At 65.8% G+C, this 16,609-nt stretch overlaps 1 protein-coding gene across 2 annotated transcripts in view; it reads left to right on the top strand.

The window, feature by feature from the left end:
* The window catches only part of AP2A2 (adaptor related protein complex 2 subunit alpha 2), a 52,459-nt gene that overhangs the window by 33,297 nt on the left and 2,553 nt on the right, over window positions 1–16,609 (top strand). Inside the window, exons 8-18 of one of the 2 annotated variants that reach the window (XM_016137852.2) lie at window positions 112–259; window positions 1,425–1,593; window positions 2,656–2,793; window positions 5,060–5,242; window positions 5,759–5,856; window positions 6,272–6,503; window positions 6,590–6,757; window positions 10,580–10,740; window positions 13,791–13,873; window positions 15,488–15,577; window positions 16,340–16,463. In XM_016137852.2, coding sequence (XP_015993338.2) covers window positions 112–259; window positions 1,425–1,593; window positions 2,656–2,793; window positions 5,060–5,242; window positions 5,759–5,856; window positions 6,272–6,503; window positions 6,590–6,757; window positions 10,580–10,740; window positions 13,791–13,873; window positions 15,488–15,577; window positions 16,340–16,463 — 1,594 coding nt within the window. Of the gene's footprint in view, window positions 1–108; window positions 260–1,424; window positions 1,594–2,655; window positions 2,794–5,059; window positions 5,243–5,758; window positions 5,857–6,271; window positions 6,504–6,589; window positions 6,758–10,579; window positions 10,741–13,790; window positions 13,874–15,487; window positions 15,578–16,339; window positions 16,464–16,609 lie in introns of both variants that reach the window. The other variant, XM_016137851.2, reaches the window with a different exon arrangement.

Raw genomic sequence — 16,609 nt, 5'->3', positions numbered from 1 at the left:
CTCTGCACGCTCCCCTGTGAGGCGACGTGATGCTCGGGACTCCAAGGATGTGGCTGGGAGGGTGGGGCGGGCTGCGGGGCTGGCCCGATGGCTTTCTGTCCTGCCCAGAAGACCCTGCCGTGCGAGGCCGCCTGGCGGAGTGCCTGGAGACAGTCCTGAACAAGGCCCAGGAGCCACCCAAGTCGAAGAAGGTGCAGCATTCCAACGCCAGGAACGCCGTGCTCTTCGAGGCCATCAGCCTCATCATCCACCACGACAGGTGAGGCCGCAGGTGGCGCCCTCCCACTGGCCTTGCTCCCCAGCCCGTGGCGCACGAGACCCCCTTCAGCGTGGGCTTGTTGCGTCCTCTCCCCCAGCAGCACATGCTCCCTGCGCGGCCCTTTTCTTGTCCCTCCTCCAGCACCGGAGGCTCGTGGTCCGGCCTCAGAGCTGCCAGTGACCGCTTTGCCACGTGCGGGCGCCCCTCCCCCAGAGCACCCCACTGCCTGCGGTCTTCTCATGGGACCGTACCGAAGGATGGCTGTGTGCCTGGTCCCATGTGTGTCCCTGTTAGCTCTCCAGCGGCACACAGCGGCACTGAGCCCCAGGATCTTCCAGGAACTGTCGGAGATGGCTGTGTGTGTCGGGGAAGCACAGAGGTGGGGACAGGCACGCCGGGACAGCCAGAGGCTCTGTTTCCTCGTCTCTGTGCAGCTCTGTAGTCGAGCTTCCTGTCCGAGGCCTCACGTGGGGTGCCGTGTCCTAGGATTCCTGTGAGAGTGACAGTGTGGCTCCCAATAGCAGCGGGGGCCGTGTGGCCCAAGGTGCCGGGCACAGCAGGCCGTGCTCAGCAGCCTCCCGCCCCGCTGCTGCTCCACAGATGCCCTCCCGCGCCAGCACTGAGCCGGGCTCAGCGGGGCCTGTTGCCAGAGGAAGCCTGTGTGTCTTTGTTAAGTGGATTTGAAGAGCAGCATGGTCACGCGGACAAGCGAGCAGTGGGTAGAGACTCAGCGCCCTGTCACGGTCACGGGTCCCCACACATCCCCTGACCCCTTTACGTCTGTGCCGTGCATCTGTCCCCCTGTGGTCCTCTCAGGGTCAGGGCCCTTGTTCAGCAGTGGTCCTGGCTGGTGACCTTTGGCTGAAATGGCATCCCTGGCCAGGACTGGACCGTGAGCTAGGGACAGGCGCAGAGTCGCTGGGCTTGCGAAGGCGCCTCCGCTGCCAGCTGCCCTCTGTGGTTGCCGGAGTTGCGCAGATGAGCTTGGAGAAGCTCGGGGGCCTGTGAGGCGTGGGCGTCCGCTGTGGTCACTGCCGGAGTGGATGCAGAACTGACTGCAGGGTTGACGTGCGAGGCTTCTGCGTCTTGGGGGGCCCCGAAGTCTTCACTTCGCATGGCACTGCCACCCGCCATGCCGACCGGCACGTTTCTCCCGTTCCCGCAGTGAGCCCAACCTGCTCGTGCGGGCCTGCAACCAGCTGGGCCAGTTCCTGCAGCACCGGGAGACCAACCTGCGCTACCTGGCGCTGGAGAGCATGTGCACGCTGGCCAGCTCCGAGTTCTCCCACGAGGCCGTGAAGACGCACATCGAGACGGTCATCAACGCCCTGAAGGCAAGTGCTCTGCGCCGGGCCCACGCATCACCACAGGTGCCATGGGCGCCCCTGCCACCTGCCTCACTCAGGTGGGCACAGTAGCCAGGCGAGCGCGGCAGGGGAGGTTTTGCAACGGTCGCTGGAGGCAGCAGAGTGCGGGCCCTGGGCGGGTCAGGCCGCGCCGTTGCCCAGGTTCACCGCCGTCCTGCCTTGCCAGCCGCGCTGTGTTCCGGTGGCGTCCTCCCCCTGCCTGCGAGACGGCCCCTGTGACGCGCGGCCTCCGACGCTGTGTCTCGCCCAGACCAGGGACACAGCCAGTACGTGCGTGGATAGAACTGGTTATTTTTGGCAGGAGAATAAAATATTTTATCTCCAAGAAAATCCACCTTTTGCAAGAAAAACTAACTTTTCCCAAGGGATTAAAGTTCCAGACTTGGAAAAGCCAAGCTGAGGATGTTTGTCCTGTCGTGAGGCGCAGCAGCGTCCCCTGCGTCCCCAGTCGTCAGCCAGCGCGTTGGAGCGCCGGAGGCAGGCGGGGGTGCTGGGCCCGCTGTCCCCGCCCCGAACTCCGAGTGAGAGCGGGGTTCGACCCTGCTCCTTTGTGTCTGCTCGGCTTGGACGGGCGTTTTGAAGTGTGTTGAGCAGGAGGCCTGCAGGGTTCGGGGTCAGCCCTGAGCTGTTCCGGGCCCCTCCAGACCCAGGTCTGGCACGCGCGGCCCCCGCCGGGCCAGGGAGGCCTGCCCGCGTCCACGCATGTCGCTGGCCCTTCGCCAGGGGTTTTCAGGGCTCCTCATGCTGAGCAGCCGCGGGCGAGAGGTGCGGTGGGGCTGGAGTGCCGGGACTGCAGCGGGTTCCTGGGCGGCACAGACGGCGCGGGTCTGTGACCAGCCCCTGGGACAGAGCTTGGTTCCGGGCAGGGCAGGGCCGAGCGGGCCCTGAGAGGGCGTGCGAGGGCCCCTGGGTCCGGACGCTGGGTGGGCGAGGGGGGCGCGGAGCGAGTGTCAGGGTGGACCCGCCATGGGCGGCCCCGCCTGCCCACCCAGGCCTCGCTCCCGCTCTTCACTGCGCCTCGTTCCCCAGACGGAGCGGGACGTGAGCGTGCGGCAGCGGGCCGTGGACCTCCTCTACGCCATGTGTGACCGCAGTAACGCGCAGCAGATCGTGGCCGAGATGCTGAGCTACTTGGAGACGGCCGACTACGCCATTCGGGAAGAGATCGTGAGTGCCGACGGCTGGTCCGGTCCCCGTGGGCCACGGCCCGAGGGGTCCTCTGTGGTTTCTGATTCTGGCCCACAGGCGTCACTGCGAGCCTGCTGGGCGCTGGGTGGAAGATGCCTTCGCTTTAGTTTTTAAGCCGCATTTTGGTAGAGCCTTCAGTCTTCCGGAATGCCTCGATACCGTTTGCTGCTGGCGAGTGCGCCCGGCCGCACCCCCGCCTCGGTGGGGAGCTTCCATGGCGAGCGTCCGGGCGAGGCTTCAGTGGTTCATGGCCAAGGTCAGCCCTAATTCAGATTTCTGTGCGCAGAACTCTAGTTTTGGACCTTTGGATGGCTACCTCTTTGCTTGGCAGGTTTCTTTACGTTTCTGTGGTAGATCTAGGAGCGTCTGGGCCCCCCTGACTGCATGGTCTTCATTTCCAGTGTTGTTATGCCATTTGCAGAGAGGGTACACACACCCCACACATCGTCCCAGCTCAGCCCATGTGGGGGACCCAGCGCCAGGCAGGGTGTGGGGGTGCGCGAGTCCCCGCAGGCTGCAGGCAGCTGAGGGCCTGCACAGAGTCCTCGTGGCCTGTCGGGGGCTGGGGGCGCCAAGGCGGGCAGGCTGCTGCCTTTCCATCCTATGCGGGGCACTCCTCCCTGTCTTTCTGGGGAGCAGACTGCCACCGAGCCTCCTTGGGGGCTCTGCGGAGCAAGTGTTCAGTGGCAGAGGTGGCTGTGAGTGACTCAGGGTGGCTCTGGGGCTGGTGCTTGGTTTGCAGACAAAGGCCGGGAGCTCCTGAGTGTGTGGCTGTGTGCGGGTCTGCCTCCCGGGCCTACAGGGGACCGTTGGTGGACGGCCAGGCCGGGGGCCTGGTGCTGGCTCTTCAGTGCTGAGCGGCCATGCCCCTGGTGATGAGGGTGTGGGCCTGCCCTGGAGCAGGAGGTCAAGGCGGGCTTCTCAGGGGAGGGGCGACTCTGGAGCTGACCTGCTGGCCGGCTCGGAAGTTGGGGTGGGACAGGGATCTCGGAGCACAGGGCTGGGGAAGGCGTCAGGGTGGGCTGGCCGGGGGTCTGCTCTGGGCATGTGGGGGTGGGGCCGGCACCGGGCCTGCTGTCGGGGGCGTCCTTCCTCATCGCTACCCAGAGCGTCGTGAGCAGAGACAGCGGTGTTTAGGGTCTCGTGTGTCTGCAGCTCCATGTTGGCTCTTAGTCCCTTTCAAATGATGTAAGTGACGGTCCTCAGTTCTAATTACAGGGGGAGAGAAGCAGACGCACTCTGCCCCCGGTATGTGCTCCAGCTGTCTGTCTGTCTGGCCAGCGTGTCAGCCTCGTGCTATTTGCTGGGTGCCCTGCTGGACTTGTGCGTGCCCCGCCCACAGGGAGCCTTTCTGTCCGCGGTGGGGCGCGTGGTATGGGTCGGGATGGATGGAAGCCAGGCCTGGATCCGGGGCCCTCGGGGAGCGGGGGCTTCTGCAGGATGTGGCGGTGTGCTCATCAGGAGAGGAGGGAGGCTCGGAGGGCTCTTGGGGCAGGAGGTGGCTCAGCACGGGACTCTGGCCCGCGCTGTCGCGAGGGGCCCAAGTACACGGCCGCGGGGGAGCTCTGTCCTTGACGGGTTTGGAGCTGAGGGTGGTGATGAGGCGCGTGTCCTGGAATTGTGCTCCGAGGTCGCGTGGAGCATTGGTGTGGCGGTTGGCGGGGGGCCGGGTAGGTAGAGTGGCCGGGGCTTCCGTTAGGGGTGTGGGGCACAGTGGAGAGGGTGGAGAGGGGTGGGGGGTGCGTGGTACCCACAGGAGGGCAGGCAGCTTACCAGGGACGTGGTCCTCTTTGGGCAGCTGATGCTCTTTGGGGTGGGCTCAGTCCAAGAAGAGGGTGACTCGGAGAGTCGGGGGGAGGGGTTTGGTTATGGCCAGTGTGGCGCTGTTGTCCCTGGGGCAGACAGTGTGGCCCGCAGAGCCCTCTGGGGTACTTGGGGGGTAACTCATCGGGTGGGGTGTCCCTTGGAGAGTAGAGGGGAGACTCGTGAGAAGGGCCGGCCAGAGTAGGAGGGGCAGGGAGTGCGGCACCCCCACGGGCCGGGCTGCGGTCGGGTCGGGCCTGCTGCCCCCTCCAGCCATCCCCCTCGCTTCCGAGTGGCTGGACCTGTCCCTCTGTGTCTGTCCCTGGAGGGCGGTTCCTCGGTTAAGTCGGAGAATCTTAAACTTCTTGGGCTCCGTTGAGGAAGGGACTGGCCCCCGCCGGCTGGGGCATGCAGGCCCAGTCTGAGCAGCCACACTGTGCAGGTGCTGAAGGTGGCCATCTTGGCGGAGAAGTACGCCGTGGACTACACGTGGTACGTGGACACCATCCTGAACCTGATCCGGGTTGCCGGCGACTACGTGAGCGAGGAGGTGTGGTACCGCGTCATTCAGATCGTCATCAACCGGGACGACGTGCAGGGCTACGCCGCCAAGACGGTGTTTGAGGTGCGGCGCGGCGCGTGCGGGTGCGGGCGTGGCGACCTCCTTTCTTTCTCCTGTCGAGCACCCTGGGAGGGCCCCGCAGTGGTCCTGCTGATGCCCGCCTGACCCTCAGCTCCCCGTCACCCGGCCTCCACATCGCCGACCACAGGCGAGGTGCCGTCGGCTCTCGAGAGGCCGCCTGAGCACCGACCGTGCCCAGGGCCGGCGCCTTGGGCTCGCTTCCCCGTGTGTGTGCCGGCAGGGCCTCGGGAGGACGCCGAGCTGCCTCTGTCACCCACCGGGGCCTGGGTGTCAGCTTTCAGGAGTGTGCCCGTCACGATGGGGCTGGGTGGGGGTGTCTCTGCCTCTGGGGCTCCCGTGCTGCTGCCGTGTGTGTGTGGAGTGGGAGAGCAGGGGGGCGACCCTGCCCACGGGGTGCTCCGGGAAGACTCCCCAGGAGCACGAGCTGTGTCCTGCGCACCCCTGGCACGTCCCCACGGCTGGGCGCCTCCCTTTACCCTCCCACTTGCGGCCCCACAGGCGCTGCAGGCCCCAGCATGCCACGAGAACCTGGTCAAAGTGGGCGGCTACATCCTGGGGGAGTTCGGGAACCTCATTGCCGGGGACCCAAGGTCCAGGTGAGCGGCCCTTCAGGAGTCCGGCGGGCACTGCGTCCTGATGCTGGGCTGTGCCTCCCGTCCTCACGCCGACGGTCTGGCCTGCTTGTCGCGACAACCCAGAGCAAGGCCACCTCCGCTCCGGGCCGGCGGCCCTGCCTCCCCCACGCTGTGTGGAAGGCAGGGGTTCTAGCGGGAAGTGCAGCGACCTGGGGTGGGGAGACCTGGGGTGGGGAGCGTGTGTGTGTGTGCTTCCGGGCGGGGGCTGGGTTTCCCCGAGTCCGGCCTTGCTCCCCTTCCCCGGGTGAGAGCCTCAGGGTCTCGGGCTCCGGGCTCCGATGCACCAAAGACCAGCCAAGTGCGCAGCGGCAGGGCAGGGCGAGGTGCTGAGGGCGGCCCCCTGACCTGCCCCGCCCGGTCCGCCCCGCCCTCGCAGCCCCCTGACGCAGTTCGACCTGCTGCACTCCAAGTTCCACCTGTGCAGCGTGCCCACCAGAGCGCTCCTCCTGTCCGCCTACATCAAGTTCGTGAACCTCTTCCCGGAGGTGAAGCCCACCATCCAGGACGTGCTGCGCAGCGACAGCCAGCTGAAGAACGCGGACGTGGAGCTGCAGCAGCGGGCCGTGGAGTACCTGCGGCTGAGCTCCGTCGCCAGCACCGACATCCTGGTGGGCCGCCCCGCCCCGCCCGCCCCGCCGCGGCTCTGGCACCGCGGGGCTTCAAGCCGCGCTCACCAGGGCTTCTTCCCTCCCAGGCCACTGTCCTGGAGGAGATGCCCCCATTCCCGGAGCGCGAGTCGTCCATCCTGGCCAAGCTCAAGAAGAAGAAGGGCCCGAGCACGGTGACGGGCCTGGAGGAGGGCAGGCGGGAGCGGGGCGCCGACGTCAACGGGGGCCCCGAGCCAGCGCCGGCCAGCGCCACGGTGGGTCCCTTGCTGGTGCCCGTGCCCTGCACGAGCTCCTGTGCGTCCCGCCCCCGAGGTTGGGAACCAGCAGAGTGTGTGCCTGTTGGGGGGACGTCTTTGTCACATACAAAAAACGTGTGCCAAGAGCCTGGCGGTGGCACCAAGCCCGAGGCCTCCACCTGTGCTTCACCTGGGCCTCCCAGAAGCAGCTCTCGTCCAGACACGCCTGTTGCTTCCGGACGCCTTGTCCTGTCTCGACTTCCGTGGGACACGGGGGCACCTGCCTCTTCCGCGGGACGTCCCGTGTGGGAGGCCTGCTTGCGGCGGCCCGCCCCCGGCCGCTCCGGGCGGCTTTCCGCCTGAACCGGCTCAGAGCCCACGTCCCTTTGTGATGTGGTGGGAGTGCTCACAGAAACGGAGTGTGTCTGTCGACGCCCGCCGGGTCCCAGCGTCACGTTGAGACTTGTGTCTGTTTCCTCTCTCCCCCCAACCAGACTGGGGGCCCCAGGAGAGCAGTGTCCCGTGGTCCCCTCGGCACTGCCACAGGCTCCCAGGACTGTGGGCCTCCTGCTTGCCCCGGTGAAAGGAAACCGGGAGAGCTCCGTTTCCTGGCGGGGTTCCGGTTCCGTGACGTGGCTGACGCCACTTGCGGGTGGAAGACGGCCTTGGTGAAGACGAGCCGAAGGGGCGATGGAGGCCGTGCGCAGGCGGCCCGGGGCCCGGGCGGCTGGCTCGTCCGCAGTGTGCTTGCATCCGCGCCGTGGCGCTCTTGGCTGTGACCCTGGCCCTGGCCACGCTCCACCTGTGTGCCCTGTCTACTGCACGTCCCTCCCCCGGACCGAGGACGCCGTGAGGCCTGCCGAGCCTCGCTGGCCCCGGACTCGGGGTCCTACGCTGTCAGGCCTCTCACCTGAGCCTGACACCCTCTCTTCAGAGGTGCCTCAGACCGGCACTAGCAGTCACGTCCTGAGGCCTGCTGCGTGCCCCGGGGTGGTATGACTTCCCTGATGGCTGTATTTTGGGGTGAGCGGCGCATGCATTTCACTCCAGGTGGCCATTGCCTCTTCATGTCTGAGTAATTTAATGGCTTTTTTTTTTTAACCCCGAGCTTTTGGGCTCGTTCCCTGGGCACAGGGTAGACCTGAGCCTGGAGGCAGTGACTGGCTCGCCCCCTCCCAGACATGCTGATACCGCTCATAGAGCAAGCACGGAGCTCATTCTAGTGCCAGAGGTCGGTGGTGGATGGGAGTGGTGAAGTCCTGTGATTTCCTGCGAGAGCGCGAGCACGCGCATGTGTGCTTGTGAGCTGCGCACGCCAGCCTCCCCTGCCGGCCGGAGACTGTAGGGCCCCCCAGGGCCGCCTTCCGGGAGAGCCGTGCTGGCTGGGCTGCACCTGGGGCCGCCCGGCCACTCCTTCCCGCCCAGCGGCTCCAACCGCGGGCCGAGCGTGTCGAGGCCACAGCGGGCACCGGGCTTTCACGTGTGTCCTGCCGGTGTCGCGGGTCTTGGTCTTTCCTGAGATGCGTAGGTAGGGCCGACAGGCCTTTCCCCCGCACTGTTTGCCTGGCTATGCCAGGGCGTGGCTGGGCCTGGGGTCTGGGCTTCGGTGCTCGGCCGAGTGGCTCAGCAGAAATTCGATGGAACCTTCCTAACCCTGGTGTGAGTGGTGAGATCCACTTTGAGAAACAAGCCGTGAAAAGATTTGGCGTTTCGTACAGCGTGGTGACGGAGGTGGAGTGGGGAGGGGAGGAAGGCCTCTGCTCAGCCAGCTTTGTGCCTTTTTTCACTTCAGGCTGTGGGCTTTCTTCTCGACTTTGTGCGTGGCATCTGGCCGGTGCGTGCCTGTAGGCGGATGTTCGTGGCTGCGGCCCAGCCTCGCTCCGGAGCTGAGAACCTGCAGCGCTGTGGGCCGCTGTGTGGCCCTGTGGGTTCCGACCTGTCCCCAGTGCTCAGATGGCTGGGGGTCTGATCAGAGACCCCCTCTGAAGGGAGTGGTCCTTGTCGGGGCTAGGGTTGAGGCAGGAGAAGCCGGAAGCAGCGGAGGGTCCACTGGCTGCAGTTCCCCTCGCGAGTGGAGGCCCCACCTCGCAGTGGCCCTGAGCCGTCTGGGTTTTACGTGAAAGCCAGTGGGGCCGCGCTCCCTGTGCACGGGGCAGAACGCCTTTCGTTTGTCTAGGAGTCTAGGTGCACACCTGGGTCGCGGCTGTGCCCTGCTGGCGCAGGGCCGCCTCTGGGCGTGGGGGCCCGGGGCCGTCATGTGCAGAGAGTCCTGGCGCTTCTGCTGTTCCGACTCCAGCTGCGAGGAGGGGTGACTCGTGCAGGGCCGGGCGCCAGGCTGGCTCTCCGGGGAGGCCCTGAAAGGAGGAGGCAGCGAAGGGGCGGCGAGTCCCAGCGTGCGGCGGGGCCTCCTGGCGAGGCCTCCAGCAGGACGGCTTCCTCTCGTCCGCTGTGACTCTTGGGGCAGGCGTTTCACTTAGTTGGAAAGCATTTAAGCTGTCGTTGGGGAAGCCGTGGTGCGAATCTTGCACAGGTGGCAGAGGGGCGATGGCTCCACGCGGGCCTTTCCTGCGTGGTTCGTGGCATGGCCGCGGCCACCTGGGTCAGCTCACCACCCTCCTCAGGGTGCCGGCGGCACAGTGTTGGCACACCGCTGTCGTGAGCAGCCGTGTTTGCGGGAGCACTGTCACAGGTGCACTGAGGGCCAAGGCCCACGTTCAGATCCCTCCCGCGGTGCAGAAGTTTTCGTGGTCCTTCTCGTGATGGCTCCTTCGAGGCCCAGGAGCCCCTGACCCCCGGCGGCCCGCCCGCCAGCGCCTGGCCCAGCGCGTGCTTCTGTAATGCCTCCTTCGTCTCGAAGTGGACCTTGCCCGCACGGGGAGTCCTTTAGCAAGTGAAGGCAGGGCCCTAACTGCTGTGGCCAGCACTCGAGCAGCCGCCCACACTGACGTTTCCACGCGTACGTGCCCAGCCTGGCTGCGCCGGGCGACGGGCAGCGGCGGCCACGCGCTGCGGAAGGAGCGCACTCCGCCCCCTCCAGCCTGCGCTCCTGGGAGGACGAGTGTGTTAGATCAGGCCAGATGTTAGGAGTGGTGATGGGGAATGGCGTCCGCACGTAGCTTCAAGAAATCATAAACCGGTGTTTGCCTTCGCGAGTGCCTGGTGGGATGCCGAAGATGAGTTTCCAGGCTGAGGGGCTCACATCCCCAGTGCTTGCACACGACATGCTCCTAGTGCCCATCCGAACGCCATGCGTTTGCAGAGCGTGTTTGCCCCGGCAGGCAGACACCCTGGAGGTGCAGGGTCCAAGGGTGAGCCTCAGCACGTGGTCCAGAGCTGCTGCCTGGGCGCCCATGGCGACCTGTGCTGTGTGCGCCCCGCCGTCAGCGTGACTGACCACGGAGAGGCTTTTCCTGGGGCTTTGCCTAAGGAGTTCTTTTAAAACGCCTGTCGCAAGGGCCTGCCCTCAGCCGCAGCGCACCGTCGCCTAACGGGTGACTGGCGGCTTCTGCAGCTTTCGGCTGGCAGCAGTGTGCTCTGAGTTGTTTCTAAAATGAGGCATTTCTTTTTGAGCTCTTTCATGGCAAAATTTTTTCAGATTTTTTTTCATTCAAATGGCATTTGTCAGCAAAAGTGGGTCTTCTTTCCCGCCATGTGAGATGGTGACTAATCCTCCCATGTGTTGTTGGGTGACCTTCAGGCTTGACTCTGGCTGCAGCTGTGTCTCAGATCTCAGCGGTGGCCGTCACCAGCCCCGCGGAGGGAGGGGTGTGGGCGCGGGCGCCGGGCGGCCTCTGCGCACCGGAAGCTTCCGCACTGATCCTGTCCTTCCCTGTTTTGCAGTCCACGCCTTCTCCGTCGGCAGACCTCCTGGGTCTCGGGGCCGCAACCCCCGCCCCCGCGGGCGCCCCACCGTCTTCCGGTGGGCTGCTGGTCGACGTGTTCTCAGACTCGCCCTCCGCGGTCGCGCCTCTCGCTCCTGGCTCCGAGGACAACTTTGCCAGGTAGTCGGGCTCTCGCCTCGCAAAGACAGGGCTCCTGTGTGCCCCCGACGCCCCACCCAGGGCCCGGTCCGCGGCCCTTACTCCCCTGGTCCTTTTGCTGGCGGTTGTGAGCAGCCCGCCATGCTGGGGTGGGCTCACTCTGTCCCCGCCCCTGCACCCCATCCTTCGTGGACTGCAGTTTCCACTGAAGGTGGCTAACGGTCGCAAAGAGGAGGTGGGCGAGGAAGTGCCACGGCGGGCCGTCAGCCGTGAGCGCGCGTGTGCATGCGTGCACGTGCGTGTGCGTGCGTGCGCGCGCGCGTGTGCGTGTGTGTGCGTGTGCGCGCGTGTGCGCGCGTGTGCATGCGTGCGTGTGCGTGCGTGCGCGCGCGTGTGTGCGTGTGTGTGCGTGTGCATGCGTGCACGTGCGTGTGCGTGCGTGCGCGCGCGTGTGTGTGCGTGTGTGTGCGTGTGCGCACGTGTGCGCGTGCGCGTGCGTGTGCGTGTGTGCGCGCCGGGCGTCCCTGCTGCTTCACTCTGCTCTTCAGAGTGCTGCCCCCGCACCCGCTGCCCTCAGCTGCCCCCGCTTCGGCTTAGTCCCTCTCTGTCACCCGGGAACCCAGCCTCTTCAAGAAACTCTTTAGCGGCGTGATGGTGGCCTTATCCCGTGAAGTCTGCGTCCCAGGTTCCGTCCTCCTGCTGCGACCGGCTGCATCCCTGTTTGTCTGACTGTGACTGTCTTGGAGACGTTCGCTCGCTGACCGCAGGCCAAGCCTGTCCTCCTGCGTGGCCATCTTTGCCGTCTCCCTCTACCTTTTCTTTCCTGTTTTGTTGTTGTTGTGTGATCTTCGAGCCTTTTCCCTCTTCATCCCACCCCATCCCCGAGAGAGTGGGTGCGAGGTCTGTTGCTTACAGAGGTGAGCGTTTTCAGGAGCTGGCTTCTTGTCCTCGGCTACCACGATGAGGGCAGAGTTCTTGCGGTGCGCAGCCCGGCCGTCTCCGTGTCCCTGCTGCGCGCCCTCCTCCTCCCCGTGGCGTGGCGGCGGCACTCCGGGAAGGCAGGTTGGAGGGCTGCGAGGCGCCCGTCCGCAGCGGGAGCAGGCTCCCTTCCGCTCTGAGAGCCGCCGAGTCCAAGGCTGAAGCGGCGCGGACGCCCGGGCGTGAGGCGCCTCCGTGCGGGGGCAGCGCGTGTGCGGGGGGTGGGGGTCGCGGCAGGGCCTTCCTTCAGTGTCCTGAGCCCTCTCTGCCTGGGGAGCTCTGCCCGGCTCCTTTGCAGTTTCGGTGGAAGGCAGAGCGGGCGGTGGCCCGTTGTGACCTGGGACCTTGGCGCTGTCTCGCAGGCGGCTTGCCCAGTTCCGGGCGCGCCCGTGGCTGTGCGGGGTGCCGTCGGGGCCTCGTGGGGCTGCTGCAGAGGTGGGGAGTGTCTGACGCGGCTCCGGTGTGGGCGGAGCTGCGCCTCCCCTGGGCCTTCCAGCACCGTCCTCGTTAACCCAGAGTTCCAGTGCCTTTCGGTTGCCATGGCCTTTTAAAACAACCAGCCAACCACCCAGCCAGACATCGGCAGATGGCCTGCTTCCATCACTTAGAGGGTGCCCTGCCATCTCCCCTCGACAGTTCCAAGTGCTTCGGCCCCCACCGCCTGTGCCGTGCGGCCGGCCAGGCCTTGCATCTGGATGGCAGGTGCCGTGCGCCAGACCCTCCGCAGGCGAGAGTTGGTGTGAGCGCGTGAGCGGCAGTGAGGCCTTGGACTCCACGGCCTCGGCCGCCTCTCCTCTCTGCTCCGTGGCAGCCGCGGGAGCAGCTGGGTCCCTCGCAATGGACCCCGGGGCCTGGGCCGCACGCGTTCTCACGTGAGTTTTGGAGAAGGTTCTGCGTGTTGAATGCACCGCTTTTTACCTTGTGGAGTTTTGTGTGGCTCTCAGGCCGGATAGAGAGGCCGTCACGGGGTGAGCTGGAGGACTGGGCCAGGCGGGGGCAGCCGCGGCGCTCAGCGTCGTGCGGGGAGCACAGCCCCGCGTCGCTGCCCGGCGAGTGGACGCAGAGGGAGGAGCCCGCCTCGGCCGCCTTGCGCCGCTGCCGCTGCTCCTCTCCTGCCTTCTGTGTGGCTCACATCGGCCTCGGCCCAGCTGAGACCGCGCGATGCAGACGAACGACCCTTCACCTCCGAGGCTGGCGCCGCAGCAACATTTGTATCCAAAGGCACAAGCGCCGGGGTCAATGGCTTCGAGCTTGCCCAGGCCAGCACGTGGCTGGAGATGTGAAGTGTGGGGGCCCCACGGGGACAGCTGGGCCCCAGTACCCCCGGCTCTGCCCGCCAGCCCCCCTTCTCCCTGAACTGCCTTCTGCTTCCCCTGCTGAGGGGCAGGCCAGGTCCTCGGGCCCACGGCGCCTGCTGCATTTGCGTGGCCTCTGCGGGAACTGCCCGCCGCCTCGCCCCCTTTCTCTGGGTCCCAGGTACGGTGTGAGTGAGATTTGTGCCAGAGGAGGCTAGACACCCCAGGCCCTTCTGAGATGAGTGCAGGGGAGACCGACGCACACGCCGTCACGTCCCCGGCCGCCCACGCTCCGTGAGGCGCACACACCGTGCGGCGAGCAGAGCGCCGGGCCCCCGGGCAGTACGCAGTGTGTGGGGGGCGGGCCGACTTGCGGAGCGGGTGCCGCCGCGCGTCTGGGCAGCCCGGGGCGGGGTGCCGAGGGCCGTCCCCAGGACCGAGGTCAGCCAGCACCAGAGTGGCACGGGGGAGCCCTGGTCCGGGCCACAGTGTGCGTGCGTGTGCCAGGGTGCCTGGACCCGTCGGAGCCGAGGAGCCGGATTTGCTGCCTGGGACCTTCACGGGAGGAGGGGCCCTCTGTGCCTCGCGGTCGCGTCCCGGCCCGCTCGGTGGCGTGCTCCGCTCAGCCCACCTCCGGGCGCTTTCATTGCTGGCCTTGGCGACGCCGTTGGGCTCTTCCCGTCCCTCGTGTCCCTCAGAGGTTTTCTGGCCTCAGTGCTCGTTAAACCCTTTCAGAGCAGGGCTGTGTGTTTTCAGTGGGCGCTTTGAGTGACTCGTGTACTGTCCCTTTTCCCCTAGGTTTGTCTGTAAAAATAACGGTGTGTTGTTTGAAAACCAGCTGCTTCAAATTGGACTTAAGTCTGAATTTCGGCAGAACTTAGGTATGTATTTTAATGACTTATTGAAAACTCCTTTTAGAAATTATGAGAGAAGGTATTTGCGAATCACATATCTGATGAGGGTTTGGATTCCAAGATCTGTAAAGTCCCTCAGGTCACCAGGAAAGCAAGCACCCTAGCTAGAATACAGGCAAAGGAGCTGAATGACCCTTCGTGAAGGAAGACGTGCGGATGGCCCAGAGCACGTGCAGAGATGCTCAGCACCTCTGATCCTCAGGGGAGCGCAAACCCAACCCACAGGGAGAGGCACCGCGCCCCCGTCGGAGCGGGTGGTGGCGAGGGCGTGGAGGAACTGGGCCCCGTGCGCTGCTGGCGGGAGCGAGAGCTGGTGCGGCCGCCGCGGGAAGCCGTGTGCAGGCTCCTCGGACAGCTACGCAGAGCTGCCGCGTGCCCCGCAGTCCCGCTTCTGGGCACGTCCACCAAAGCCCCGAAAGCAGCGTCCTGGAAAGGGATTCACACCCCCGGGTTATGGCAGCATCAGTCACAGCAGCTAACACGCAGAAGCGGCCCGTGTCCAGCGGTGGACGAGGGTCAGGCAACACATGCTCCATCCGCACAGCAAAGGGGGGGTTCTGTCACCTACATTAACGCGGATCGACTTGAAGAAGTAGGTGGCGGTGGCAGGGGCTGGCTGGGTGTGGATGAGTGTTTAATGCAGATGCGAGTTCCAGTTTGGAACGAGGAGAAAGTTCCGGAGACGGCGGTGGTGCTGGCAGCGTACCTGCCGCCGCTGGGCTGTGCACTTAGAATGGTTAAGCTGGGAAACTTTATGCTCCGTGAATTGAACCACAATTTAAAAAAAAATCTTTCGCGTCTACCCCCCAAATTATGCCCCCTGTCCCTGGGGCTGCTGCCGAGGGGGCGCGGCAGGCCCACGTCCCTCTCGGGCTGTCTGGTTGAGCCAGGTGAGGACGCGGTGTTCTCTGGCCTGTAAGCGCAAACGCAAGCGTGACGAGGAGGAGAAAACGGCGCCCGGCCTCCCAGGGGCCCTCGGGGCGCGGCGAGGGCTCACAGCGGCTCCGGCCCGGGGCTTCTGTGTCGAAAGCGGAGTGCGACACTTTATCCCCGCCGTGGTGAGGTGTGAGACTGGGCCTGGCGGCTGTGCCCGGATCTGGGCGGGGCGGGGGTCCTGGCACCAACACCAGAGTGATTGTCCCTTCAGGCTACTTGAGGGTCCCTGTCCGTTCTGGATTCAGAGTGCATAACGGGGTTCACAGAGGTCGCGGTGAGATCCCTGTCGTGATCTGGGTGGCTGGAGGTGTCGCAGCGCCCTAAGTGCCCGCCTGCACGGAGCCCATGGGCACCGCTGGGGGGGCAGGGGTGCCCCGCCCGGGGTCCCAGGCAGCCAGGGGCTGGCACCGGCCGTGCTGCCCGAGAGGCTGCAGGGACGCTCTGTGTGCTGCCTGTCCCCGCGGCTGGTGGGGGCAGCGGAGGCTACGCCCCCGGGGTGCTGGAGAGCAGGGGCCCCCAGGGGAGGGGGTGCCGTGGGGGAGAGGGGCAGCACAGCTCTTTCCTCAGACGCAGCCAGGGTGGCGGCGGGGCTCCCCGTCCGCACTCAGGCCGCGTGTGCAACGATGTGCGTTTTTCCCTTTCCAGGCCGCATGTTTATATTCTACGGTAACAAGACGTCCACGCAGTTCCTAAATTTCACTCCAACACTAATCTGCTCGGACGGCCTTCAGGCTGATATCCTTGGTTCTGTGTCCCTCACGCCCGAGACAGGCAGCCATTTGGGATTCAGAGGAAGGTTTGAGGAAGGCGTTTTTTTTTTTAAATCAGATCAGAGGGTGTTCCTAGGTGCTGCAGTCAGCTCGGCTGACCTTCGCACGGTGGAGAGGTGTTTGCTGACGTAGAAACAGCGTGCCGACACCTGCTCCTGGTTCACCGGGCTCCTCGGAGCCACGTTCGTTCGCACCTGTTTTGCTCTCCTGTGCCATCGCGGTTCAGTCCCGCTAGCTCACTGCCTCCGCCGGGGGCCTCCCAGACGCGGCTGCTGCTGCAAGCGGGGCGCGCAGGCCGCCGGCCCGCCCGGGACCGCGGGCCGCACGGTGCGGCCCAGCAGGCGTTTGCTGCCGGCGGCTCAGTGTTCCGACTGGGGACTCGTCCTTCGTCAGCGTCTGCAGTGTGATTAGAGCTGTCCCGGCCAGCGCCCCGACTGCCCTCCCTCCCAGTCCGGGCTGGCCAGGTAGAGTGGTGCTGAGGAGGGGGTGTCGCCCACCCTGCCAACCTCCCTGTCGGCCACGCCTGCTTCTATCTCAAGATAAGTACGTTTTAAACGTAGCCTGTTAAAGCCACATCTACATCTGTGTGTGTCAGGTCACCTGTGTTCAGGGTCTTGCCCACAGCCAGGAGCCTGGGCTTCGTACTTAGCCCCCTCTGGCACGCCGCTTGCCTCTCGGCCCGGGGCTCACGGTCCCCATGTTGCAATGGCCTCCTTGACACGGACACATCTGAGCCTGCAGACCAAGCCCGTGGACCCGACGGTGGACGGGGGCGCGCAGGTGCAGCAGGTGGTCAACATGGAGTGTGTGTCTGACTTCACGGAGGCGCCCGTGCTCAACATCCAGTTCAGGTAGGGCCCAGAGCTGGGGGGCCTGGGGCCGGCCCTGCGCGGGGCCACGTCCCTGGGACCTGTTGGTCCTCGCTGAGCCTCCGCACCCTTCCTTCAGAGGCTATGGTGAGGACCGAGGGGGACCCAGCACGATGCTGGCACCAGCG

The sequence above is a fragment of the Rousettus aegyptiacus genome, unplaced genomic scaffold (assembly GCF_014176215.1).
Source record: "Rousettus aegyptiacus isolate mRouAeg1 unplaced genomic scaffold, mRouAeg1.p scaffold_m13_p_5, whole genome shotgun sequence".
NCBI lineage: Eukaryota > Metazoa > Chordata > Mammalia > Chiroptera > Pteropodidae > Rousettus > Rousettus aegyptiacus.
The sequence above is the reverse complement of the archived record's forward strand: the minus strand, read 5'-3'. Positions and strand labels throughout refer to the sequence as shown.